Raw genomic sequence first — 26,759 nt, 5'->3', positions numbered from 1 at the left:
AGAGACTGGAACCAGAGAACGATAAACAGTCAGAGAGACTGGAACCAGAGAGTGATAAACAGACAGAGAGACTTGAACCAGAGAGTGATAAACAGACAGAGAGACTAGAACCAGAGAGCGATAAACAGACAGAGAGACTGGAACCAGAGAGTGATAAACAGTCAGAGAGACTGGAACCAGAGAGTGATAAACAGACAGAGCGAGAGAACCAGAGAGTGGTAAACAGACAGAGAGACTGGAACCAGAGAGTGATAAACAGACAGAGAGACTAGAACCAGAGAGTGATAAACAGACAGAGAGACTGGAACCAGAGAGTGATAAACAGACAGAGCGAGAGAACCAGAAAGTGGTAAACAGACAGAGCGAGAGAACCAGCGAGCGATAAACAGACAGAGAGACTGGAACCAGAGCGTGATAAACAGACAGAGAGACTGGAACCAGAGAACGATAAACAGTCAGAGAGACGAGAACCAGAGAACGATAAACAGTCAGAGAGACTGGAACCAGAGAGTGATAAACAGACAGAGAGACTGGAACCAGAGAACGATAAACAGACAGAGAGACTGGAACCAGAGAGTGATAAACAGTCAGAGAGACTGGAACCAGAGAGTGATAAACAGACAGAGCGAGAGAACCAGAGAGTGGTAAACAGACAGAGAGACTGGAACCAGAGAGTGATAAACAGACAGAGAGACTAGAACCAGCGAGCGATAAACAGACAGAGAGACTGGAACCAGAGAGTGATAAACAGACAGAGAGACTGGAACCAGAGAACGATAAACAGACAGAGAGACTGGAACCAGAGAGTGATAAACAGTCAGAGAGACTGGAACCAGAGAACGATAAACAGACAGAGAGACTGGAACCAGAGAATGATAAACAAACAGAGAGACTGGAACCAGAGAGTGATAAACAGTCAGAGAGACTGGAACCAGAGAGTGATAAACAGACAGAGAGACTGGAACCAGAGAACGATAAACAGTCAGAGAGACTGGAACCAGAGAGTGATAAACAGTCAGAGAGACTGGAACCAGAGAGTGATAAACAGTCAGAGAGACTAGAACCGGGCGAGAGTGAGACAGAAAGAGCAAGAGTGAGCAAACAAGTATCTGGAGGGGAGGGGGGCAGGTTTACTCTTGGCGTGGTAAACTCCCTCATCTCAGCCTGGGCTATGCATTTTTTTTTGTCTCTCTCCTCCCGATAGGTGTTAACTATACCCCATGTCTCTCTCCTCCTGATAGGTGATAACTATACTCCATGTCTCTCCTCCTGATACCCCATGCAGTTCATTGTATGTTTTGTTGTCTCTCTCCTCCTGATAGGTTATAACTACCCCATGCAGTTCATTGTATGTTTTGTTGTCTCTCTCCTGATAGGTGATAACTACCCCATGCAGTTCATTCCATCCACAATGGCAGCTGCAGCCGCGTCAGGACTGAGCCCGCTACAACTACAGGTAGGCCCATGTGCTTCTTCAGGGAAACATTTCACTTAGCTACACATCTAGGATCAGCTTCCCTACCCCAATCCTTACCTAAACCAGTAGAATTGGAAATGCAAAACTGACCCAAGATCAGCGTCTAGAGGCCACTTCACCCTACATCGCCATGTGCTGCTTCACAAAGGAAAGGTACTGACATGCTAACAAGCATTTACAGTACCAGATTTAGGCCTACTAAGTATCTGCCCCAAATTTGGAACCAGTTTTGTTTTTTATTGTTTTTCCAGAGGAAATTTTGTCTTGAGGGTAGATCCCAATAAGACAAACATATTATCAGAAACATGCTAGTCCACTAAGTCCTTAATGAGAGTTGTTAAACAGCCTAACCACAAAATACTAGCCCGGCATTAGCAACAATGCTAACTAACCAAGCCCCCTATAGACTCCCATGTTTACCAAGCCTATAGACTCTATACCCTAGATATTGAACCCACCACTTCCCTTATCTGAAATATGTTGACTGAGTCAAACAAAGGCCAATATGATAAATCTCTTTGGTATTCCAACCCACTAGCACAACACCTGGCCTAGGCAATGTATCATATTTTTATTGGTGCTTGACACTTATGGTTAGCTTATAGATAATAGTTATCATTGAACATGGCTTCAAAAAAAAAAGAAAAAAAATGCCTTTACCCCAAAGGGCGTACCCCAATTTTACAACATTGTCGTCCACCCCTCCTCTACAGCATATTGGAAAATAACAGAACGTCTCAAATTGTTATATTCGTAGGTAAACTATCACTTTCCGGCGTCAATCATTATTTCTGGTATCGTTGCAGTCAGCTGTTAAACATAACAGCTTTGCCTCAGGTTATTCAGGCTGTAATATGGCTTCCCCTAGCAAAGCTCTCATTAAATGTTATTGACCTAACAAAGCACTGTGTGGTGTCGTTGGGAAACAGAACCTGCTGTTCAGTCAGACAGAATATCTCCACGTGTGCCTTTGAAATGATCAAAGCATCTGTACCTCACAGTGGTGTTGTGTGTGCGTGTTCATTTGTGAGGTAGAACGAAGAGGATGAATGCACCGTGACATGTGTAATCATTCATATTTAAACATCTCAGAGATGGAGAGAAGGAAAACCTGAATGAAAGAGAAAGATGCTCATTATACCGCTTGTTTAGAACAAAAACAAAGTGAAGGGGAGTGGTTGAGATTTATAGACAGATAGGGTAAGCGTCATTGAAGGAAAGAGAAGGTTAGGAATGCTGGAAAAATGATACAAAATCATTTTCTTAGTTTGTAATGACAAAAATGACATAAGAGTTCAGTAGAATGACATACGTCTAACCTCATCTAAAGATTAAGCGTATAGTGCTAATGTATGTGGAGAAGTGGCACTGTTATTAAGCCCTGTGGTCTGTGTGTGGCCATATGGGTTATAGTGCTACAGTACACAGTTTTCAGTTTGTCTTGACAAAAATAACGCAATCATATAGAAAAGTAGTGGCATGATATATGTCTACGTCTCAATGAGCATCATGGTATCCTGGCCTTATGCAGTATTATTAATAATCTCGTCTGTGTGTGGCCATTGGGTGTACGCTGTAGTGCTTTAGAAGTTCTCCCTCTCTCAGGTCAGGCTCTGCTTCATATGTACTGTAGACGAGTCAGAGTGAGACACATGATGAGACACACGGTGAGACACACGGTCAGACACACGGTCAGACACACGGTGAGACACACGGTGAGACACACGGTGAGACACACGGCGAGACACACGGCGAGACACACGGCGAGACACACGTCGAGACACATGGTGAGACACCCCACAAGTGCTTCAGATGTGAGATGATTTTTACACAAGATGAAGATAAGGTGGACCTGGAAAATGGACAGGCATTTGTCTGCCCTAAATGCACCACCATCAAGCATCTTAGGGAAGAGATCCTCCGTCTGTTAGCTCGAATGCGAGAAAAGGAAAACCTGCTTTCTAAGTACACCGACCTTGCTGTAACCCAGTCAAACCCAATCTCAACAGCTGAGCTGTTGATGAGTAGGGCGGCATTGATCTGTCCCAATCCAACAGACAGATGTTAAGCTCAGCTTCGCGGCCCATGGGAGACTGGACACTCGCAAGGCGTAGGAGGTCGGGGAGGCAGTTTGGCCTCCCATCTATCCGAGAAGATCTGACCCAGCTATCAAACAGTTTTGCCCCGCTTGAGACGGCCCTACCAGCCCCGGGAGTCAACACGGATCCTGGGTGTATACCAACACCCGCGGCCACCCAGTGGCACCCTCCCTCACGGCCACCACAGTTCAGCAGGTCGTTTCCCCAAGGGAGAGGAGAGGGTAATGGAGAGGAGAGAGAGAGTAATGGAGAGGAGAGTAATGGACAGGATAGTAATGGAGAGGAGAGGGATGGTAATGGAGAGAGGAGAATGTATCTGGTTAGGAGGGTGAGAGGGAGGGGAATCCCAAATCCATTACAATCCTATAAAATGATGCATCTATTTATAACACTCTAAAGATGGAAGACAGGATAGCTTGATCTCCAAATCTCTTACATTCTACACCTTCAATTTATTTTACCTCAACAATATGTTGCACTTACAGTATAGTCATAAGAGGGAAACTAGAATACAATATATTGACTAAGTGTATTGGATCAAAGCCAAGTCAACAAACAGATTACCGACCATTTCGAATCTCACCATACCTTCTCTGCTATGCAATCTGGTTTCAGAGCTGGTCATGGGTGCACCTCAGCCACGCTCAAGGTCCTAAACGATATCTTAACCGCCATCGATAAGAAACATTACTGTGCAGCCGTATTCATTGATCTGGCCAAGGCTTTCGACTCTGTCAATCACCACATCCTCATCGGCAGACTCGACAGCCTTGGTTTCTCAAATGATTGCCTCGCCTGGTTCACCAACTACTTCTCTGATAGAGTTCAGTGTGTCAAATCGGAGGGTCTGCTGTCCGGACCTCTGGCAGTCTCTATGGGGGTGCCACAGGGTTCAATTCTTGGACCGACTCTCTTCTCTGTATACATCAATGAGGTCGCTCTTGCTGCTGGTGAGTCTCTGATCCACCTCTACGCATACGACACCATTCTGTATACTTCCGGCCCTTCTTTGGACACTGTGTTAACAACCCTCCAGGCAAGCTTCAATGCCATACAACTCTCCTTCCGTGGCCTCCAATTGCTCTTAAATACAAGTAAAACTAAATGCATGCTCTTCAACCGATCGCTACCTGCACCTACCTGCCTGTCCAACATCACTACTCTGGACGGCTCTGACTTAGAATACGTAGACAACTACAAATACTTAGGTGTCTGGTTAGACTGTAAATTCTCCTTCCAGACCCATATCAAACATCTCCAATCCAAAGTTAAATCTAGAATTGGCTTCCTATTTCGCAACAAAGCATCCTTCACTCATGCTGCCAAACATACCCTTGTAAAACTGACCATCCTACCAATCCTCGACTTTGGCGATGTCATTTACAAAATAGCCTCCAATACCCTACTCAACAAATTGGATGCAGTCTATCACAGTGCAATCCGTTTTGTCACCCATGCCCCATATACTACCAACCATTGCGACCTGTACGCTCTCGTTGGCTGGCCCTCGCTTCATACTCGTCGCCAAACCCACTGGCTCCATGTCATCTACAAGACCCTGCTAGGTAAAGTCCCTCCTTATCTCAGCTCGCTGGTCACCATAGCATCTCCCACCTGTAGCACACGCTCCAGCAGGTATATCTCTCTAGTCACCCCCAAAACCCATTCTTTCTTTGGCCGCCTCTCCTTCCAGTTCTCTGCTGCCAATGACTGGAACGAACTACAAAAATCTCTGAAACTGGAAACACTTATCTCCCTCACTAGCTTTAAGCACCAACTGTCAGAGCAGCTCACAGATTACTGCACCTGTACATAGCCCACCTATAATTTAGCCCAAACAACTACCTCTTTCCCAACTGTATTTAATTTTTATTTATTTATTTATTTTGCTCCTTTGCACCCCATTATTTTTATTTCTACTTTGCACATTCTTCCATTGCAAAACTACCATTCCAGTGTTTTACTTGCTATATTGTATTTACTTTGCCACCATGGCCTTTTTAGCCTTTACCTCCCTTCTCACCTCATTTGCTCACATTGTATATAGACTTGTTTATACTGTATTATTGACTGTATGTTTGTTCTACTCCATGTGTAACTCTGTGTCGTTGTATCTGTCGAACTGCTTTGCTTTATCTTGGCCAGGTCGCAATTGTAAACGAGAACTTGTTCTCAACTTGCCTACCTGGTTAAATAAAGGTAAAAAAAATAATAATGACCAGCACAACAAGCGGCAGAATGTTTTAGGAGCCAGGGGCTGTGTTTCAATGGCACCGGCTCACATCAAAACTAGTGCACTATAAAGAGAATAGAATGCCATTTGGGACTTCATCGGTCAATTGTTTCCAGTCCTTATGGCCGGTGCCTGGCATCTGCAGTTCAGTTCAACTGAAGAATTACCCCCTTTGTGTCCCATTAATGAGAGTGCAATACAGTTACTTAGCAGACATTCTTCTTGTCATCACAAGACGTCGCTCACTCTTTTCCTCTCCGGCTCAATTAGCTATTTCTGTTTCATAGCTCTAAAGGTGAGGTATTGACGCAACACTGATATACGGAGAATCAAGGGTTTTCCACCACTTTGCTAAATATAGGGGTTTGCAAATTTGTTTTGCCCTGTGTGATTTCATTCATTGCATGACATTTGTGTGACTTCCGAGTTTAATAGGAGAATCAAATCAAAATGTTTTGGGGCAGACATTAAGGAACATCTGACCCATTGAAGAGATTAGAGCATAGGCTTGAGGACTAGTGATGGCCGTGTTCTCAATGAGACTCAGCTGTGAATCTATTAGAGGGCATTCCTATGCTATGTACAGTTGAAGTCGGAAGTTAACATACACTTAGGTTGGAGTCATTAAAACTCGTTTTTCAACCACTCCACAAATGTTTTGTTAACAAACTATAGTTTTGGCAAGTCGGTTAGGACTTCTACTTTGTGCATGACACAAGTCATTTTTTGAACAATTGTTTACAGACAGATTATTTCACTTATAATTAATTGTATCACAATTCCAGTGGGTCAGAATTTTACATACACTAAGTTGACTGTGCCTTTAAACAGCTTTCAAAATTCCAGAAAATTATGTCATGGCTTTAGAAGCTTCTGATAGGCTAAATGGTATCATTTGAGTCAATTGGAGGTGTACCTGTGGATGTATCTAGAGATGAATGTACTTTGTTGCGAAAAGTGCAAATCAATCCCAGAACAACAGCAAAGGACCTTGTGAAGATGCTGGAGGAAACAGGTACAAAAGTATCTATGTCCAGACTAAAACGAGTCTGATATCGACATAACCTGAAAGGTACAAAAGTATCTATGTCCAGAGTAATACGAGTCTGATATCGACATAACCTGAAAGGCCGCTCAGCAAGGAAGAAGCCACTGCTCCAAAACCGCGATAAAAAAGCCAGACTACGGTTTGCAACTGCACATGGGGACAAAGATTGTACTTTTTGGAGAAATGTCCTCTGGTCTGATGAAACAAAAATAGGACTGTTTGGCCACAATGAACATGTTTGGAAAAGGGAGAGGAAAAAGGGGGAGGAAAAAGGGGGAGGCTTGCAGGCCAAAGTACACCATCCCAACCGTGAAGCACGGAGGTGGCAGCATCATGTTGTGGGGGTACTTTGCTGCTGGAGCGACTGGTGCACTTAAAAAAATAGATGGCATCATGAGGACGGAAATGTATGTTGATATATTGAAGCAACATCTCAAGACATCAGTCAGATAATTAAAGATTGGTCGCAAATTGGTCTTCCAAATGAACAATGACCCCAAGCATACTTTAAAAGTTGTGGCAAAATGGGTTAAGCACAACAAAGTCAAGGCATCGGAGTGGCCATCACAAAGCCCTGACCTCAATCTCATAGAAAATCTGTGGGCAGAACTGAAAAAGCGTGTGTGAGTAAGGAGGCCTACAAACCTGACTCAGTTACACCAGCTCTGTCAGGAAGAATAAGGGAAAATTCACCCAACTTATTGTGGGAAGCTTGTGGAAGGCTACCCGAAACGTTTGACCAGGGTAATAATTTTAAGCCAATGCTACCAAATACTAATTGAGTGTCTGTAAATGTCTGACCCACTGGGAATGTGATGAAAGAAATAAAAGCTGAAATAAAAGCTGAAAATAATTCTCTCTACTATTATTCTGAAATTTCATATTCTTAAAATAAAGTGGTGATCCTAACTGACCTAAGACAGGGAATTTTTACTAGGATTAAATGTCAGGAATTGTGAAAAACTGAGTTTTAATGTATTTGGCTAAGGTGTAAACTTCCGACTTCAACTGTATATGTCCAGTCGTGGCCAAAGGTTTTGAGAATGACACAAATATACATTTTCACAAAGTCTGCTGCCTCTGTTTGTATGGTGGCAATTTGCATATACTCCAGAATGTTATGAAGAGTAATCAGATTAATTGCAATTAATTGCAAAGTCCCTCTTTGCCATGCAAATTAACTGAATCCACCAAAAAACATTTCCACTGCATTTCAGCCCTGCCACAAAAGGACTAGCTGACATCATGTCAGTGATTCTCTCGTTGACACAGGTGTGAGTGTTGACGAGGACAAGGCTGGAGATCACTCTGTCATGCTGATTGAGTTCAAATTACAGACTGGAAGCTTCAAAGGGAGGGTGGTGCTTGGAATCATTGTTCTTCCTCTGTCAACCATGGTTACCCACAAGGAAACATGTGCCGTCATCATTGCTTTGCACAAAAAGGGCTTCCCAGGCAAGGATATTGCTGCCAGTAACATTGCACCTAAATCAACCATTTATCGGATCATCAAGAACTTCAAGGAGAGCGGTTCAATTGTTGTGAAGAAGGCTTCAGTGCGCCCAAGAAAGTCCAGAAAGCGCCAGGACCGTCTCCTAAAGTTGATTCAGGTGCAAGATTGGGGCACCACCAGCACAGAGCTTGCTCAGGAATGGCAGCAAGCAGGTGTGAGTGCATCTGCACGCACAGTGAGGCAAAGACTTTTGGAGGATGGCCTGGTGTCGAGAAACGGCAGGAACGAAACCACTTCTCTACAGGAAAAACATCAGGGACAGACTGATATTCTGCAAAAGGTACAGGGATTGGACTGCTGACAACTGGGGTAAAGTCATTTTCTCTGATGAACCTTTCCAATTGTTTGGGGCATCCGGAAAAAAGCTTGTCCAGAGAAGACAAGGTGAATGCTACCATGAGCCCTGTGTCATGCTGACAGTAAAGCATCCTGAGACCATTCATGTGTGGGGTTGCTTCTCAGCCAAGGGAGTGGCTGAATTTTGCTTAAGAACACAGCCATGAATAAAGAATGGTACCAACACATCCTCCGAGAGCAACTTCTCCCAACCATTCAGGAACAGTTTGCTGACGAACAATGCCATTTCCAGCATGATGGAGCACCTTGCCATTAGGCAAAAGTGATAACTAAGTGGCTCGGGGAACAAAACATTGATATTTTAGGTCCATGCCCAGGAAACTCCTCAGACCTTAATCCCATTGAGAACTTGTGGTCAATCCTTAAGAGGCGGGTGGACAAACAAAAACCCACACATTCTGACAAACTCCAAGCATTGATTATGTAAGAATGGGCTGCCATCAGTCAGGATGTGGCCCAGAAGTTAATTGACAGCATACCAGGGTGGATTGCAAAGGTCTTGAAAAAGAAGGGTCAACACTGCAAATATTGACTCTTTGCATCAACTTCATGTAATTGTCAATAAAAGCCTTGAAATGCTTGTAATTATACTTAAGTATTCCATAGTAACATCCAACAAAAATATCTAATGACACTGATGCAGGAAACTTTGTGGAAATTTATATTTGTTTTATTCTCAAAACTTTTGGCCACGACTGTATGTATAAACTTATAAAGAATTGTCCCTTTTTCAGGTCCCTGTCTTTCAAAGATAATTTGTAAAAATCCAAATAGCTTCATAGATCTTCATTGTAAAGGGTTTAAACACTGTTTCCTATGCTTGTTCAATGAACCATAAGCAATTAATGATCATGCACCTGTGGAATGGTTGTAAGACACTAACAGCTTACAGACGGTAGGCAATTAAGGTCACAGTTATGAAAACTTAGGACACTAAAAAGGCCCTTCTACTGACTCTGAAAAACACCACAAGAAAGATGCCCATGGTCCTTGCTCATCTAGGTGAACATACAGATGTGCAGATGTGGCCAGGGCAATAAATTGCAATGTTCGTACTGTGAGATGCCTAAGACAGCACTACAGGGAGACATGATGGACAGCTGATCGTCCTCGCTGTGGCAGACCACGTGTAACAACATCTGCACAGGATCGGTACATCACACCTGCGGGACAGTTACAGGATGGCAACAACAACTGCCTGAGTTACACCAGGAACACACAATCCCTCCATCAGTGCTCAGACTGTCCGCAATAGGCTGAGAGAGGCTGGACTGAGGACTTGTAGGCCTGTTGTAAGGCAGGTCACTCACCAGACATCACCGGCAACAACATCGCCTATGGGCACAAACCCACCGTCGCTGGACCAGACAGGACTGGCAAAAAGTGCTCTTCACTGACGAGTATTGTCTCACCAGGGGTGATGGTCGGATTTGCGTTTATCGTTGAAGGAATAAGCGGTACTCCGAGGCCTTTAATCTGGAGTGGGATCGATTTGGAGGTGGAGGTTCCATCATGGTTTTTGGCGGTGTGTCTCAGCATCATCGAACTGCACTTGTTGTCATTGCAGGCAATCTCAATGCTGTGCGTTACAGGGAAGACATCCTCCTCCCTCATGTGGTACCCTTCCCGCAGGCTCATCCTGACATGACCCTCCAGCATGACAATGCCACCAGCCATAGTGCTCGTTCTGTGTGTGATTTCCTGCAAGACAGGAATGTCAGTGTTCTGCCATGTCCAGCGAAGAGCCCAGATCTCAATCCTATTGAGCACGTCAATCCCATTCACCCCAGAAATGTCCGGGAACATGCAGGTTTCCTTGGTGGAAGAGTGGAGTAACATCTCACAGCAAGAACTGGCAAATATGGTGCAGTCCATGAGGAGGAGATGCACTGCAGTACTTAATGCAGCTGGTGGCCACACCAGATACTGACTGTTACTTTGGATTTTGAATCCCCTTTGTTCAGGGACACATTATTCAATTTCTGTTAGTCACATGTCTGTGGAACTTGTTCAGTTTATGTCTCAGTTGTTGAATCTTGTTATGTTCATAGAAATATTTACACATGAAAAAAAATGAAAATGAACGCTGTTGACAGTGAGAGGACGTTTCTTTTTTTTGCTGTGTTTATATATACAGACACGCTTACTGTGACTTTTACACATATGTACGTTTACACACGCACACGAACTTGTGTGAGTACGCATGACGCACGCACACAAACACACACATACATAAGAATACACACACACCAGAAGTTGTTAATTTAGCCTTTTCTTGGTAAGCATCAGTCAGTCAGTCCCTTTTTCTCCTTTCTCTCCCTGCTAACCTGCTGAGAAATTCCAACCCCCATGTGTTTTCCTGATACTGAGATCAATAGAAAGCCGAGGCTAAAAGAAGCTAGCCAAGGGGATTGTACCAGTCCCGCTAGGGGCAGGTATAGAATCCATGTTAACTTACTCATTATGATCTTAAAGCCCATAATGATCCTAGGTCAGCACTCCTACTCAGCCCCCTATAAAGCACATCATACCTTTCTCTTAGCATATTATTGTGCTAACATGGCTATCAAAACCAGCACTGATGGAGGAAAATTACAGACTAATCATTTAGTTTCAGTCAAATTAGCACTAACAGCCAGAGCCCCCGTCCAATAGAGAGTTTTGTTTTTAAAGACTGTTTGTCAATTTGTAATTTAAAAAAAATCACTGCATTATCTTCCCTCAGGGTTTACTGAACAGCGAGAGGTCAGATTGCCGTTGTTTACGTTGCACATTGGCTTCTAGCCGGCCATCGATCCCTCAGGTTTTTGGGCGGAAAAGGGAGAAAAAGGCCTGTCTTCAATGCTTTTGTTTGTTTGACTTTAAAAAGCATTATGCCAGTTGGCAAGGTCAGGGTCAAGTAAAAAATTATGAAATTATACATTTCCAAGGCTCAATGGGGCTAAAAATGACTGTTGCAGTCTTTTACTATGTTACTAGAAAGGTGCACCGTTTGACTCCCTATTTACATTCGACTGGTCGCTTTTTGTCAGCTCTCTGTGCAAAGCTCTTCTCTGATGTTATTTTGGCAGCCATATTGAAAGGGGGGGGCTATCTCTGTTTTAGTTTGTGTGGGGGTATGAATGTGAATGTTTGTTTGTTTGTTTGAAGTTTGTGTGAGTGTGCTTGGGCTCGTGTGCTCAGTCTACCAGTGTCTATCTGTCTAAATCATTCCCATACATAATCCTTACTCAGTAGAGAGAGACGGTGTGGGTGTTTGTACGTGTGCTTGGGCCTCGGAGACATTCAAGGTGTATACCTCAACCTCAGCTCTCCTCTTCTCCGCAGTTGTATGAACAACAGCCATCACCACAGCAAGTTACTCTTGTGGTCGTGAATGATAGACGCGCGAGGCCCTACCAGTCATTCAAAGCACATTCTTGAGCGGATCTCATATCGCCAGAGGTTGGCCCGGGCACTCCTCATACTCGCCAAGGAAAATAAGCGCCGTGACACCAGGGCTTTGTTTCATCGCGGCGAGGGCCCCTTCTGTTTGTGTTTAATATTGGCTCGAGAGAGAGAGGCTGTCCAACTCGCTGCCTGAACCACAGAATGAGACGGCGCAGCCTTCCTCCCGTCTGCACTGCTTCTCGTGTGTCTGCCACCCTCCTCCACGGACCTCAGAGTCCTCATGAGGCCTAGCGGTTAGACTGAGAGGAAATCAGATCTCACAACACTGGGGCAATGATACAATGGGGAGAGAGGGAGAGGGGTAGAGAGGGGAAAGAGAGGAGAGGACATGGGGAGAGAGAGCTTGAGGTCAGAGGAGAGGAGAGGGGGGAGGAGATGAGGGAGAGGAGAGAAGAGTGGAGAACGGTGAGAGAGGAGACAGGAGAGGAGAAGATAAAAGAAGAGTGTAGAAATGGAGATATTAGAGAAGAGGAGGAGGAAGAGAGGCAGGCCAAGTCTTACTGAACACAAGCCATGTCTGGGTGGTTTTCATGCAGGATTGGGGCTTTGATATGTTGTCAAGTCCTCAAACGGAGGTTGACAGTGGTTTCAGGCAGTGGTCAGAGCTTTGATTCAGACTGCTGGACCTCAGACAGAGACTGTGTTTCACTTTTCTAGATTGGGTTGTTTAATATTTACTAAGTGTCTTGGACTGGCTGAAGCTTTGTAGGATTTCTCTGAAATTGAGGTTTTATTCTCCATTAATTCTTTGAAAGAGTTAAAAAATATATTTCTCTGAAACTTTACTCTGACATTTAACTTGAAGCATTTCTCTGACTTGAAGTTTTGAGGAACACTCAAAACCTCAAACTGGATCCAAGCATTGATATCAATCGATGAGCAAGCCGCTCTGAACACCACCATCTGTTGAATGAATCAGAATTGTAGATAGATTGGCGATGGTTTGAGTTAAATATGTTTTCTCTGGATCTGAACCTTGACAAACAAACACATGCCTCCAACAATGCTCATAGTTGTGGGTGTCTTTTTCATTTTAGCTTTAAGTCACAACCAGCTATAGACAGGGCCTCTGTGTTTTTTCTCTGAAGTGCGTGTGGGCGTGTGACACACAGCGAGGGAGGTGGGAACTAAGCCAGCTCTAGCGGCTGGCTGCTGATGTTAATAGCTTGTCAGTTTCCCTATTTCCTCTCATTGCAGCAGCTGTACGCCGCCCAGCTGGCCAGCATGCAGATCTCACCTGGAGCCAAAATGGCCTCACTGCCACAGCCTCCCAACTCCTCAGACCCCCTATCGCCCCCCGGCTTGAAGAGTGAGAAGAGAGTGTTGAGTCCTGTCACTCATGTTAAGGTGAGCCTTCTCTTTATGATTGACTTTGTGTGTTTTTGTTTTGGACCTTGGTTACACAGTATATAACTCACTGACTGAATCAATGATTCAAGTGAAAGGGAATGAACACACACGTGTGTACACGTACACACACACACACACACACACATTGGCGATGGCTGCTGTTTGGCATGGGCCCAGACCTCTTTACTGGAGTGAGCTCGAGAGCATACGCCTCATCTTGACTCGACGAGGCAATAATGAGAGCCATGTGTCTATGTGGGGTCGCTGCAACCAGCATCACAATAGACTGAAGTCAGAACTCACCACAGCTCCACAATACTGCTCAACCAGCATCACAATAGACTTGGGTCAGAACTCACCACAGCTCCACAATACTGCTCAACCAGCATCACAATAGATTGGAGTCAGAACTCACCACAGCTCCACAATACTACTCAACCAGCATCGCAATAGACTGGAGTCAGAACTAACCAAAGCTGCAACCAGCATCACAATAGACTGGAGTCAGAACTCACCACCACTGCAACCAGCATTACAATAGACTGGAGTCAGAACTCACCACAGCTCCACAATACTGCTCAACCAGCATCACAATAGACTGGAGTCAGAACTCACCACAGCTCTACAATACTGCTCAACCAGCATCACAATAGACTGGGGTCAGAAATCACCACAGCTCCACAATACAGCTCAACCAGCATCCCAATAGACTGGAGTCAGAACTCACCACAGCTCTACAATACTGCTCAACCAGCATCACAATAGACTGGAGTCAGAACTCACCACAGCTCTACAGTAGTACTCTTCCCTTGAAACTTGAAACTTCCACCCTGAAACGTCCACCTTCCCCAACCCCTTTCCACTCTCTCTACCCTCCACACTGGCATCCCAATGTCCTCCCAGCCTCCCAAATCATGTTCTTTCTCCTCTCCCCAAGACTGGTTCCAAATTAAATCCATGTTTGTTAGCGTTCCCTTTCACGACTCAGTCAGGTGGTGTTGACGAATTCTCTTCCAGTTTCTATCCCCTTCCAGGGATTCCTCACAAACTCAATGTGCGGCGATGTGGTCATGAACCTTTGATTAGGAAAGAGAGGAGGAGACGAGACGGCAAAAGTTTTTGTTGATCAAATGTATTTATAAATGGCCACAACTTGAGAGCGGGATAATTGAGTGAATACATTTTTTAGGCAGCAATCTGAGGGTCAAAGCCTTATTTTTCCCAGCTTCTGAATAATGTGCGGTCTCAACACGGTGCCCTGGGGAACACGACCAAAGTATTAAAGCAATATTGCACTCTCAAACACATCATTCACACTGGTCTACACTGAGTATAAACAAACACAACTTTTCTGTCTGCTTCAAATGTTTTTATTCTGTCAATCTGAACTCCCAGACAGACATGCTTCAACATAATTCAGAGGCTCAGTTGAATAGAGGAGTCAGGTTGAATCAGGACGACAGACTCTTCAGTCAGTTGGATAGAGAAATGATCCTCCTCAGCAGAGTTTACACCACGACAGCTACACTGAGTGTACAACATATTAAGAACACCTGCTGCCTTGAGACAATTGAGATTGTGCTTATGTGCCATACAGAGGGTGAATGGGCAAGACACAAGATTTAAGTGCCTTTGAACAGGGTATGGTAGTACACCGGTTTGTGTCAAGAACTGCAAAGCTGCTGGGTTTTTCATGCTCAACAATTTCCTGTGTGTATCAAGAATAGTCCACCACCCAAATTATTTCCAGCCAACTTGACACAGCTGTGGGAAGCATTGGGGTCAACGTGGGCCAGAATCCCTGCAGAACACATTCGACACCTTGTGGAGTCCATAACCCAATGAATTGAGGCTGTTCTGAGGGCAAAAGGGGGTGCAACTCAATATTAGGAAGGTGTTGCTAATGTTTAGTACACTCAGTGTATACACACTTCAACTGACAACTACATTTTCACCAGGTCTTCACATGAAGCAGTCTGTCATAATGCCATCATAACAACGTCAAAATAATTGTTTGCCCATTTAACAGGTCCATGGTGTTTTCAGCCTTTTCTTGCCTGCTCTTTCTCCTCGTCTTCCACAGGAGGAAGGGTCGACGCAGCCCCTGAACCTCTCAGCCCGATCCAAGACTGGCGACCGCTCCCCGTCCTCGCCCTCACACACCCTGTTCCCCAGCAACAAGACCAGCCCCATCACCATGGGGAAGGGGCGCATCCCCAGCCCTCTCTCCAACATGGGCAGAGGCTCACTGGGTGGGTGCAGTGAACACACACACATGCCTGCACACACACTCACAGGTACAAATAAACAAAATGCATGCAAACACCTTCACATTGCACACAAACATTCCTAGCATCCACCTCCAGTTCAAGTCAACTCCAAAGGAGACCTAGTTTTTTATATTTTTTTACGAGTGCCCAAAGCCCTGTATTTAGTACCAATGAAAACCCAGGCAGCGGAACCAGTGAAACCCAGCACACGTTATTTGGTTTAAAGAGATCTCTCACATCATTGTCTGCCCTGGACCATAAACCTTAGTTCTCTACCTCTGCTATCTGTGATTAAGCCCAATCTAAATCATTGCCTTACACCAAAACAATTTCGTTAGCTCCTCTAGAGTGTCTTTGGGGACGTACCACTTCACGTGTGTTCCTTCCTGTGTGCTATATTATGCCTTTTTTTAACAGCCACCCAAGCATACAGTACTTCCTCTTCATCTGATAATTAGACAAGGAAGGTAGAGTAAAGTTTGCTCTCCCGGTGGGGAACATTGGGTGCTTGTAGAGAAACTGCCGTTGGAAAAATGTAATTTACAGATGAGTCTTTCATTGTCTAACCACAAATAAAGGCGTCACCCCTACCCGCTAGGCACCTGTGTAGATCTCAATGAGCTGGAGATCTAAAAGCAATATGGTAACAACTCCACCTTTTTTCTATGTTGCTTATACCTGTCCAATCCTCTCAGCTCTACGTATGTCTAGAGAGGAGGAACCAATACTCTCAGCTCTACGTATGTCTAGAGAGTAGGAACCAATCCTCACAGCTCTACGTATGTCCAGAGAGGAGGAACCAATCCTCTCAGCTCTACACATGTCTAGAGAGGAGGAACCAATCCTCACAGCTCTACGTATGTCCAGAGAGGAGGAACCAATCCTCTCAGCTCTACACATGTCTAGAGAGTAGGAACCAATCCTCTCAGCTCTACACATGTCTAGAGAGGAGGAACCAATCCTCTCAGCTCTACACATGTCTAGAGAGTAGGAACCAATCCTCACAGCTCTACGTATGTCCAGAGAGGAGGAACCAATCCTCTCAGCTCTACACATGTCTAGAGAGGAGGAACCAATCCTCACAGCTCTACGTATGTCCAGAGAGGAGGAACCAATCCTCTCAGCTCTACACATGTCTAGAGAGTAGGAACCAATCCTCTCAGCTCTACACATGTCTAGAGAGGAGGAACCAATCCTCTCAGCTCTACACATGTCTAGAGAGGAGGAACCAATCCTCTCAGCTCTACACATATCTAGAGAGGAGGAGCTAGTGGTCCATTTGGAATCAGTCGTGTCAAGATCTTTTCCTGTGAGGTCACGTACAGCAACAATGTTGATTGGTCTACTGCTGTGCCCGTCAACAGTCAGACACTGACGGGATGATGCTTTCTACCCACAGACATCCTATCCAGCCTGAACTCCACAGCGTTGTTTGGGGACCAGGACGCGGTGATGAAGGCCATCCAGGAGGCGAGGAAGATGAGGGAGCAGATCCAGAGAGAACAGCTTCATCATCAGCAGCAGCAGAGCCTGGAGGCCAAGCTCACAGCCCTGAGCGGCATGAGCCTCAGCAATGGCAACAAGGTGATAGTCACGACGCACATAAAGATGCACCCACACACATGAACGCATGCACAAACTCACACTCAAACACGCAAATGCATACACACACATATACACATGCACATGTGTGTTTATGCATCTAATACTAAAATCATTGTATTTAGTTTAATAAACATTCTATGACCTTAACTTCAACTGGAGTTGTACATAAAGACCATTGAGAAAGTTGAGGAAGCTAAACTCCAAGGTAACACATTGGACCGTCCATTATCAGGCCGTCATTGTAAATAAGAATGTGTTCTTAATTAACCGACTTGCCGAGTTAAATAAATAGATAGAAAATTGCGAAAGTTGTTGTGAAATGGGGAGAAATACAGTATGTCTGTTCTAAAAACATGTTGTGTTTGACACAAACATCACCTGTACTAGTTGTTCAGGCTCTAATCATGTCCCTTCTTGATTACTGTCTGGTAAAATGGTCACGTGCAGCCAGGAAAGACCTAGCAATGCTGCATCTGGCTCAAAACACAGCAGCACACCTTTCCCTTAACTACACATACAGAACTCCCATCAACATATTATTTAACTAGGCAAGTTGGTTAAGAACAAATTCTTATTTACAATGATGGCCGAGGAACAGCGGGTTAACTGCCTTGTTCAGGGGCAGAACAACTGATTTTTACCTTGCCAGCTCAGGGATTTGATCTAGGAACCTTTCGGTTACTGGCCCAACGCTCTAACCACTAGGCTACCTGCATGTAGGAAAGACATGCATGCCATGTCTTTCCTGGTTGAGGGTTGATGAGAGATTACCTTCTTCTCTAGCTTTTATGAGAAATATATCTTTGATGGAAATTCCAGATTGTCTGAATAATCAAATAACATTCAGCTCAGACACCCATACATACCCCACAAGACATGTCACCAGGGGTCTTTTCAGACACCCATACATACCCCACAAGACATGCCACCAGGGGTCTCTTCAGACACCCATACATACCCCACAAGACATGTCACCAGGGGTCTCTTCAGACACCCATACATACCCCACAAGACATGTCACCAGGGGTCTTTTCAGACACCCATACATACCCCACAAGACATGCCACCAGGGGTCTCTTCAGACACCCATACATACCCCACAAGACATGTCACCAGGGGTCTTTTCAGACACCCATACATACCCCACAAGACATGCCACCAGGGGTCTCTTCAGACACCCATACATACCCCACAAGACATGTCACCAGGGGTCTTTTCAGACACCCATACATACCCCACAAGACATGTCACCAGGGGTCTCTTCAGACACCCATACATACCCCACAAGACATGCCACCAGGGGTCTCTTCAGACACCCATACATACCCCACAAGACATGCCACCAGGGGTCTTTTCAGACACCCATACATACCCCACAAGACATGTCACCAGGGGTCTCTTCAGACACCCATACATACCCCACAAGACATGCCACCAGGGGTCTCTTCAGACACCCATACATACCCCACAAGACATGTCACCAAGGGTCTCTTCAGACACCCATACATACCCCACAAGACATGTCACCAAGGGTCTCTTCAGACACCCATACATACCCCACAAGACATGTCACCAGGCGTCTCTTCAGACACCCATACATACCCCACCAGACATGCCACCAGGGGTCTCTTCACGGTCCCCAAGTCCAAAATGAGTTCACGGCAACACAGTATTATACAGAGCCATGATCACATGGAACTCCCTTCCATCTACTATTACTCAAATAAACAGCTAAATGACCTTGAAACAACAGATTAGACAAGAACTCGAGAACTGTGAGGACACACAGATAAACACACACACAAACAGACACACACAGACAGACACAGGCACACACACAGACACAGAGACACACACAGAGACACACAGACAGAAAGAGACACACAGACAGAAAGAGACACACAGACAGAAAGAGACACACAGACAGACAGAGACACACAGACAGAGACACACACACAGACAGAGACACGCACACAAAGACACATACACACACAGCCAGGGACACAAACACACACAGATCAGAGACACACACACACACAGACAAAGACAGAGACACACACAGAGACACACACACAGACAGAGACACACACACACAGACAGAGATACACACACACAGACAGAGACACACACACAGACAGAGACGGACACACACAAACAGAGACAGACACACAGACAGAGTCAGACACACAGACAGTCAGACACACAGACAGAGTCAGACACACAAAGACAGAGACAGCCACACACAGACAGAGACAGCCACACACAGACAGCCACACACACACAGACACACACACACACACACACACACACACACACACACACACACACAGACAGACACAGACAGACAGACACACAAACACACACAGACAGACACACAGACACACACACAGAGACAGACACACTCACACAACGAGTCAGAAACACAGACAGAGACAGACACACAGACAGAGACAGACAGACTGACAGACTGTCCTTGTCTATCAGTATATCAGTGTTTTGTGTGACTATCCTTGTCTATCAGCATATCAGTGTTTTGTGTGACTGTCCTTGTCTATCAGTATATCAGTGTTTTGTGTGACTGTCCTTGTCTATCAGCATATCAGTGTTTTGTGTGACTGTCCTTGTCTATCAGCATATCAGTGTTTTGTGTGACTGTCCTTGTCTATCAGCATATCAGTGTTTTGTGTGACTGTCCTTGTCTATCAGCAAATCAGTGTTTTGTGTGACTGCCCTTGTCTATTAGCATATCAGTGTTTTGTGTGACTGTCCTTGTCTATCAGCAAATCAGTGTTTTGTGTGACTGCCCTTGTCTATTAGCATATCAGTGTTTTGTGTGACTGTCCTTGTCTATCAGCAAATCAGTGTTTTGTGTGACTGTCCTTGTCTATCAGCATATCAGTGTTTTGTGTGACTGTCCTTGTCTATCAGTATATCAGTGTTTTGTGTGACTGCCCTTGTCTATCAGCATATCAGTGTTTTGTGTGACTGCCCTTGTCTATCAGCATATCAGTGTTTTGTGTGAATGTCCTTGTCTATCAGCATATCAGTGTTTTGTGTGACTGGCCTTGTCTATCAGTATATCAGTGTTTTGTGTGAATGTCCTTGTCTATCAGTATATCAGTGTTTTGTGTGACTGCCCTTGTCTATCAGCATATCAGTGTTTTGTGTGACTGCCCTTGTCTATCAGCATATCAGTGTCTTGTGTGAATGTCCTTGTCTATCAGCATATCAGTGTTTTGTGTGACTGGCCTTGTCTATCCGTGCTTTGATACATGTCATGTTTTTTGTGGACCCCAGGAAGAGTAGCTGCTGCTTCTGCAAAAGCTACTGGGGATCCGAATAAACAAATAAACAAAAATGATCACTCACACACAAACGCTACATATTTTCAATGAGCACCATTAGCCTCAACAGACAAGGTAAGAAAATGCAGACAGATGCCTGAACAATGTAAACTCGCTCTAATTATTGACACGGGGCAAGCCCAATTCTGTCACTTTCTCATTTCATACATGTACTGTTGAAGGGAAATAGTGGCGTCTGGTTTTTTTCTCTGGAACCCTGGCCAGTGCTCTCGAGATCCTCTCTTCTTTCATATCCACGGCCACCCAGAAGTCGACTGCTTTGAACAGACAGCAGCTGAGTCTATGACAGTGATGGTTTTGGTGTGTGTGTGTGTGTGTGTGTGTGTGTGTGTGTGTGTGTGAGAGAGACTTGGGGGTCTATACCCAATTAGAACCACAGTCTAGGCAGAGGGCCTTCAGACCCCCTTGCCCCTCTGGTGGGCCACTTTGAGAGGAGATGGGCCACTTTGTAGCAGGAGCTCCTATACCCACGGGGTCCCCCATGTTAAAAAAAGATCTTCAAAATATAAATCAGATCAGTCAATCATGGATAGACTCAAGGGAAAATACATTTTGAAAGGGGGGAAGGACAAAGTCAGAGGAATCATTAATATTTTAGCGATGAATACTTTGAATCCCCTCTGCCACAGCTTCAACTAGAGGCCACAGCTTCAATTAGAGGCCACAGCTTCAACTAGAGGCCACAGCTTCAATTAGAAGCCACAGCTTCAACTAGAGGCCACAGCTTCAACTAGAGGCCACAGCTTCAATTAGAGGCCACAGCTTCAACTAGAGGCCACAGCTTCAACTAGAGGCCACAGCTTCAATTAGAGGCCACAGCTTCAACTAGAGGCCACAGCTTCAATTAGAGGCCACAGCTTCAACTAGAGCCCACAGCTTCAACTAGAGGCCACAGCTTCAACTAGAGGCCACAGCTTCAACTAGAGGCCACAGCTTCAACTAGAGGCCACAATCCTCAATTAGAGTCCACAGCTTCAACTAGAGGCCACAGCTTCAACTAGAGGCCACAGCTTCAATTAGAGGCCACAGCTTCAACTAGAGGCCACAACTTCAACTAGAGGCCACAGCTTCAACTAGAGGACACAGCTTCAATTAGAGGCCACAGATTCAATTAGAGGCCACAGCTTCAACTAGAGGACACAGCTTCAACTAGAGGACACAGCTTCAATTAGAGGCCACAGCTTCAACTAGAGGCCACAGCTTCAACTAGAGGCCACAGCTTCAACTAGAGGCCATAGCTCCAACTAGAGGCCACAGCTTCAATTAGAGGCCACAGCTTCAACTAGAGGCCACAGCTTCAACTAGAAGCCACGCTCCAACTAGAGGCCACGTTTCCTGTATATATTAAACATTACTTTTGATTGGGAGTTGTTTAGCATAAAGTGGAGAAAGATATTCTGCTATTTATCATTGTTTTGAATGTGTTCTTTGCAGATGGGTTGACGTGATCCTAATCAAAACGTCTAAATGTGTCAATGATTTTAAATGATCAAACGAAGCCTGGTATATTGTGAACAATAGGTTCTCACATGTACCAACACTATATTTTCCCACTTTATAAGGACAAACCGAGCAATGCAAGCAATTTACTTTATGGCTCCTTTCCTCCTAATAAAAAGCTCATTTGGAAACTCTCAAAGTTATTGTTTCCGGGTTCTAAAACACCACAGGCCACTGTTTGTTGTTCAGTGTTATTCGTTACCTAACAACGGTTCCTCAAACACGCTTTTCTTAGCTTTAAATCTATTATTTTTCTGTAGAAGGGAGTTTTTTTGTTGTTGCCACTCACAGGATTGTCTCTGTCCTAGTCAATTCATAGAGAAAGCTGTCATGACTCACCACCTCCATTCTGCAGATAACTAATGGAACTAATCCAATCAAATGGAGATGCTACACTTTGTACTTTGTATTCATTATATTTGAGTCTGAGCGTCATGCTTTCATGAAAATCATTTTTTTCCAGCAATATTCATATCTATTTTTGGGACATTCTTTAGAAATGCATTAGATTAGGCAGTATGAAACTACTGAAACACCTGATCCTAATCTGATCTCTGCTACAAGGGGTATCACACAGATGACTGTGTTCTAAGGATACACCACGGGGTGAAGAGGGTGTGGGGTGTAACTTCATATGGAGCTATGCTGATGGTCTGTGTGTGTGTGTGGTGTGTCTGTATGCATGCATATATGTGTGTGTGTGTGTGTGTGTATGTGTGTGTGTGTGTGTGTGTGTGTGCGCGTGCGCGCAGGCCTTAACCTTAGTCATCCTTCAATTTTAGCAAGATTCCCTTTGCTATAAGTTGTACTACTGGCGGTGATCCAGGAGTCCTCTTTCTGCTGCCGTGTCCTGGCACTGGGCTGGCCTTGGCCATGTTAATGTCATTATAGCTCGCCTTGCGCCCAGACACTAGCTCTGGCCAGCAAGTGGCATTGTTGAGTATCGCGTTACGCTTACGCTGCTTCCAACAAGGCCCGCAGCTGCCAAGCAAGCACACTAAAATAGCCACAGAGTGTGAGTGCGTGGGTGTTTGTCCTGTGTGCCTGTGTGTTTCTGTGTGCATGTGTGTGTTTGTGTGTGTCTACATGTATATTAGTGTGTGCTTGTGTGTGTGTGTCTATACTAGTGTGTGTGTGACTGTGTGTGTGTGTGGAGTAAGTTTATTCCAGTTTTGAGTGAGCTGGCCTCACGTAGAGCATTCAGTGTGTCCTACTCAGCAGAGCACTGGTACTTTATAGAACGTCCCTGTCACTAAGCCTACTTAACTCTGTCAGTAGTTGACATCAGCTGTCGGGACTACTCAACTACGTTACACCAGCTCTTTTGTGTGCCACACTGCAGGGAAAGGAGGGACCGTTGAGGAGAACATTAGAAATGTGGATGACTTGAGTCAAGCCAGGCCAGTCACCACACAGCAGTCTCTGTTGTCAGTCCCAACAGGAAATGTGTTGTGGTATTCACTGGCTGTTCTGGTGTGCATTCTCATTGTCAGTATGCACCTTATAGTTTTTGAGCAAAGTCATATACAAGTACTTTTGCGTCCAAAATCAAGGCCTTATAGATATAAATATGTATTATTGCTGCTACAACTGGATGAAACAGGGTGTGAGCTCCTTCACTTTCCATGGACAACAGGACAAGGCATCTGTATTGAGAGATGACAGGCACAGTGAAAGCAGGAAGGGGGAGAGGTGGAGGAGGAGGAGTGAGGGACTTCATAGCTCCTGGAGAAGGCAGTAAATGTTGTGGGTCAGTTAGAGCAGGGTACACGTCGACGCAGTAATGAGCTGAACATGACGCTGATAAAACTGCTCGGCCGGAGCAGTGTTTATAGCGCTGCCATAGCAACCCGTTAAAATGTGTGCCCAGCCATCGAGTTCAGGAGAGCCCAGGCAATAGAGGAGCTTTGTGTGTCTCTTTAAGTTCCGAAATGTAGATTGAGTTGAATGTTGGACAAGCCCCATTCCTGTAAAGTAATAATAGTATATTTTAAGATGGTATTCTATAGCTTTGAACTATGTAGCTAATGTTGATTAGTCATTGTTGTCATTTACAAGCGACCACATTGGACTGACTCTAGGCCTGCTGTCATACTGAGTCCTAAATTAGTCCTCTTTGTAAATCCTTTGTTGGTCCAGTGTTAGTCATCTCTGTAAGTCCTCTGTTGGTCCAGTGGTAGTCATCTCTGTAAGTCCTCTGTTGGTCCAGTGTTAGTCATCTCTGTAAGTCCTCTGTTGGTCCAGTGTTAGTCATCTCTGTAAGTCCTCTGTTGGTCCAGTGTTAGTCATCTCTGTAAGTCCTCTGTTGGTCCAGTGTTAGTTCTCAGTAGGTCGTCCAGTGTTAGTCCTCTCTCTTAGTTCTCTGTGAGCAGATTCTGTGGTATGTGCAGCGCTGCCCAGGCACATGTTCTGTGGTGGTCTGATTACAGCCCTTAACGTCGTGCTGACATTGGCCCTCCCTGGCTCCCTACATATATATATATATATATAAAAACAAAAGGCCCCAAGTTCCATCGGCGCTGCCAGCGTCTACCGCGGCATGACTTCATCCAGCAACCATTCCCTCCATCAAACAAAATGCCTTTGTCACCAGAAAACAGGGAGAGGAGGAGGAGAGGTGGAGGAATGAGTGGATGTGTGGTGATTGTGGAGGCCCTTGTTTTCCAGCACAGTTCGGGAGCGTGGCAGGGTAATTTTAGCTGGAGGGCTACAGACTGCATGCTGGACTCATTTGAGGGAGAGGGCGGGATGGTGGGCAGGCAGCGCAGAATAATCAGAGACAGTAGGCAGGATGGGTGGGGAGCACTGAGTCAGCTTACATGGTAGCGCTGGGTAGATCTGGCGTATTGTCTCTTTTAGTGGCTAAACATACTTTTTTGGGGGCCGCTCTCTCTCTTTTCCCTCTTTTTTCTATCTATCTATCTATCTATCTATCTATCTATCTATCTATCTATCTATCTATCTATCTATCTATCTATCTATCTATCTATCTATCTATCTATCTATCTATCTATCTATCTATCTATCTATCTATCTATTACTATTAGGCAGACTCGAACTGTACTCAACCCTGATTGACATTTGACCTCTTTGTATTTTAGGAGCGGATGCACTTTGAGAGTTTGAGTCAGCACCTGGGCAACCTGGGAGAGGATGGAAAGATGGGCCACAGGGTCATTGACCTCACCAGACCTGAGGATCTTCATGGTGGGTTTTGTCTGTCTGTCTCTTTCTTTCTTTCTACATTTCTGTTGTTCTTTTTCCGCATCTATCTCTTTCAGTTCTCAATACTTTTATGTAAGTGCATTCTGTTGATGTTTGTGTGTATGCTTACAACCCGTATGTATGTAGCTTGGTGCATAATAGTAGAACAGAGGAAAAGAGAAGAGAGAGGTCAAATGGATATTTATAATACATTAGCATAGCCGCGGGAAGTAGGGGTGCTGAGGTTGTAGCAGCAGCCCCTGAACAATCATAATAATAGAAAACATACAGTGGGGAGAACAAGTATTTGATACACTGCCGATTTTGCAGGTTTTCCTACTTACAAAGCATGTAGAGGTCTGTATTTTTTATCATAGGTACACTTCAACTGTGAGAGACGGAATCTAAAACAAAAATCCAGAAAATCACATTGTATGATTTTTAAGTAATTAATTTGCATTTTATTGCATGACATAAGTATTTGATCACCTACCAACAACCAGTAAGAATTCCGGCTCTCACTTACCTGTTAGTTTTTCTTTAAGAATCCCTCCTGTTCTCCACTCATTACCTGTATTAACTGCACCTGTTTGAACTCGTTACCTGTATAAAAGACACCTGACCACACACTCAATCAAACAGACTCCAACCTCTCCACAATGGCCAAGACTAGAGAGCTGTGTAAGGACATCAGGGATAGAATTGTAGACCTGCACAAGGCTGGGATGGGCTACAGGACAATAGACAAGCAGCTTGGTGAGAAGGCAACAACTGTTGGCGTAATTATTAGAAAATGGAAGAAGTTCAAGATGACGTTCGATCACCCTCGGTCTAGGGCTCCATGCAAGATCTCACCTCGTGGGGCATCAATGATCATGAGGAAGGTGAGGGATCAGCCCAGAACTACACGGCAGGACCTGGTCAATGACCTGAAGAGAGCTGGGACCACAGTCTCAAAGAAAAACATTAGTAACACACTTCGCCATCATGGATTAAAATCCTGCAGCGCACGCAAGGTCCCTCTGCTCAAGCCAGCGCATGTTCAGGCCCGTCTGAAGTTTGCCAATGACCATCTGGATGATCCAGAGGAGAAACGGGAGAAGGTCATGTGTTCTGATGAGACAAAAATAGAGCTTTTTGGTCTAAACTCCACTCGCCGCGTTTTGAGAAAGAAGAAGGATGAGTACAACCCCAAGAACACCATCCCAACCGTGAAGCATGGAGGGGGAAACATCATTCTTTGGGGATGCTTTTCTGCAAAGGGGACAGGACGACTGCACTGTATTGA

At 44.8% G+C, this 26,759-nt stretch overlaps 1 protein-coding gene across 4 annotated transcripts in view; it reads left to right on the top strand.

The window, feature by feature from the left end:
- LOC109897717 (transcription factor SOX-6) overlaps positions 1–26,759 on the top strand; it is a 174,748-nt gene that overhangs the window by 122,097 nt on the left and 25,892 nt on the right. For 3 of the 4 annotated variants that reach the window (XM_031833047.1, XM_031833044.1, XM_031833045.1), the window contains 5 exons: positions 1,377–1,456; positions 13,375–13,524; positions 15,611–15,824; positions 17,197–17,381; positions 25,369–25,474. In XM_031833047.1, coding sequence (XP_031688907.1) covers positions 1,377–1,456; positions 13,375–13,524; positions 15,611–15,824; positions 17,197–17,381; positions 25,369–25,474 — 735 coding nt within the window. The remainder of the gene's footprint in view (positions 1–1,376; positions 1,457–13,374; positions 13,525–15,610; positions 15,825–17,196; positions 17,382–25,368; positions 25,475–26,759) is intronic. The other variant, XM_031833046.1, reaches the window with a different exon arrangement.

The sequence above is a fragment of the Oncorhynchus kisutch genome, linkage group LG10, assembly GCF_002021735.2.
Source record: "Oncorhynchus kisutch isolate 150728-3 linkage group LG10, Okis_V2, whole genome shotgun sequence".
NCBI lineage: Eukaryota > Metazoa > Chordata > Actinopteri > Salmoniformes > Salmonidae > Oncorhynchus > Oncorhynchus kisutch.
The sequence above is the reverse complement of the archived record's forward strand: the minus strand, read 5'-3'. Positions and strand labels throughout refer to the sequence as shown.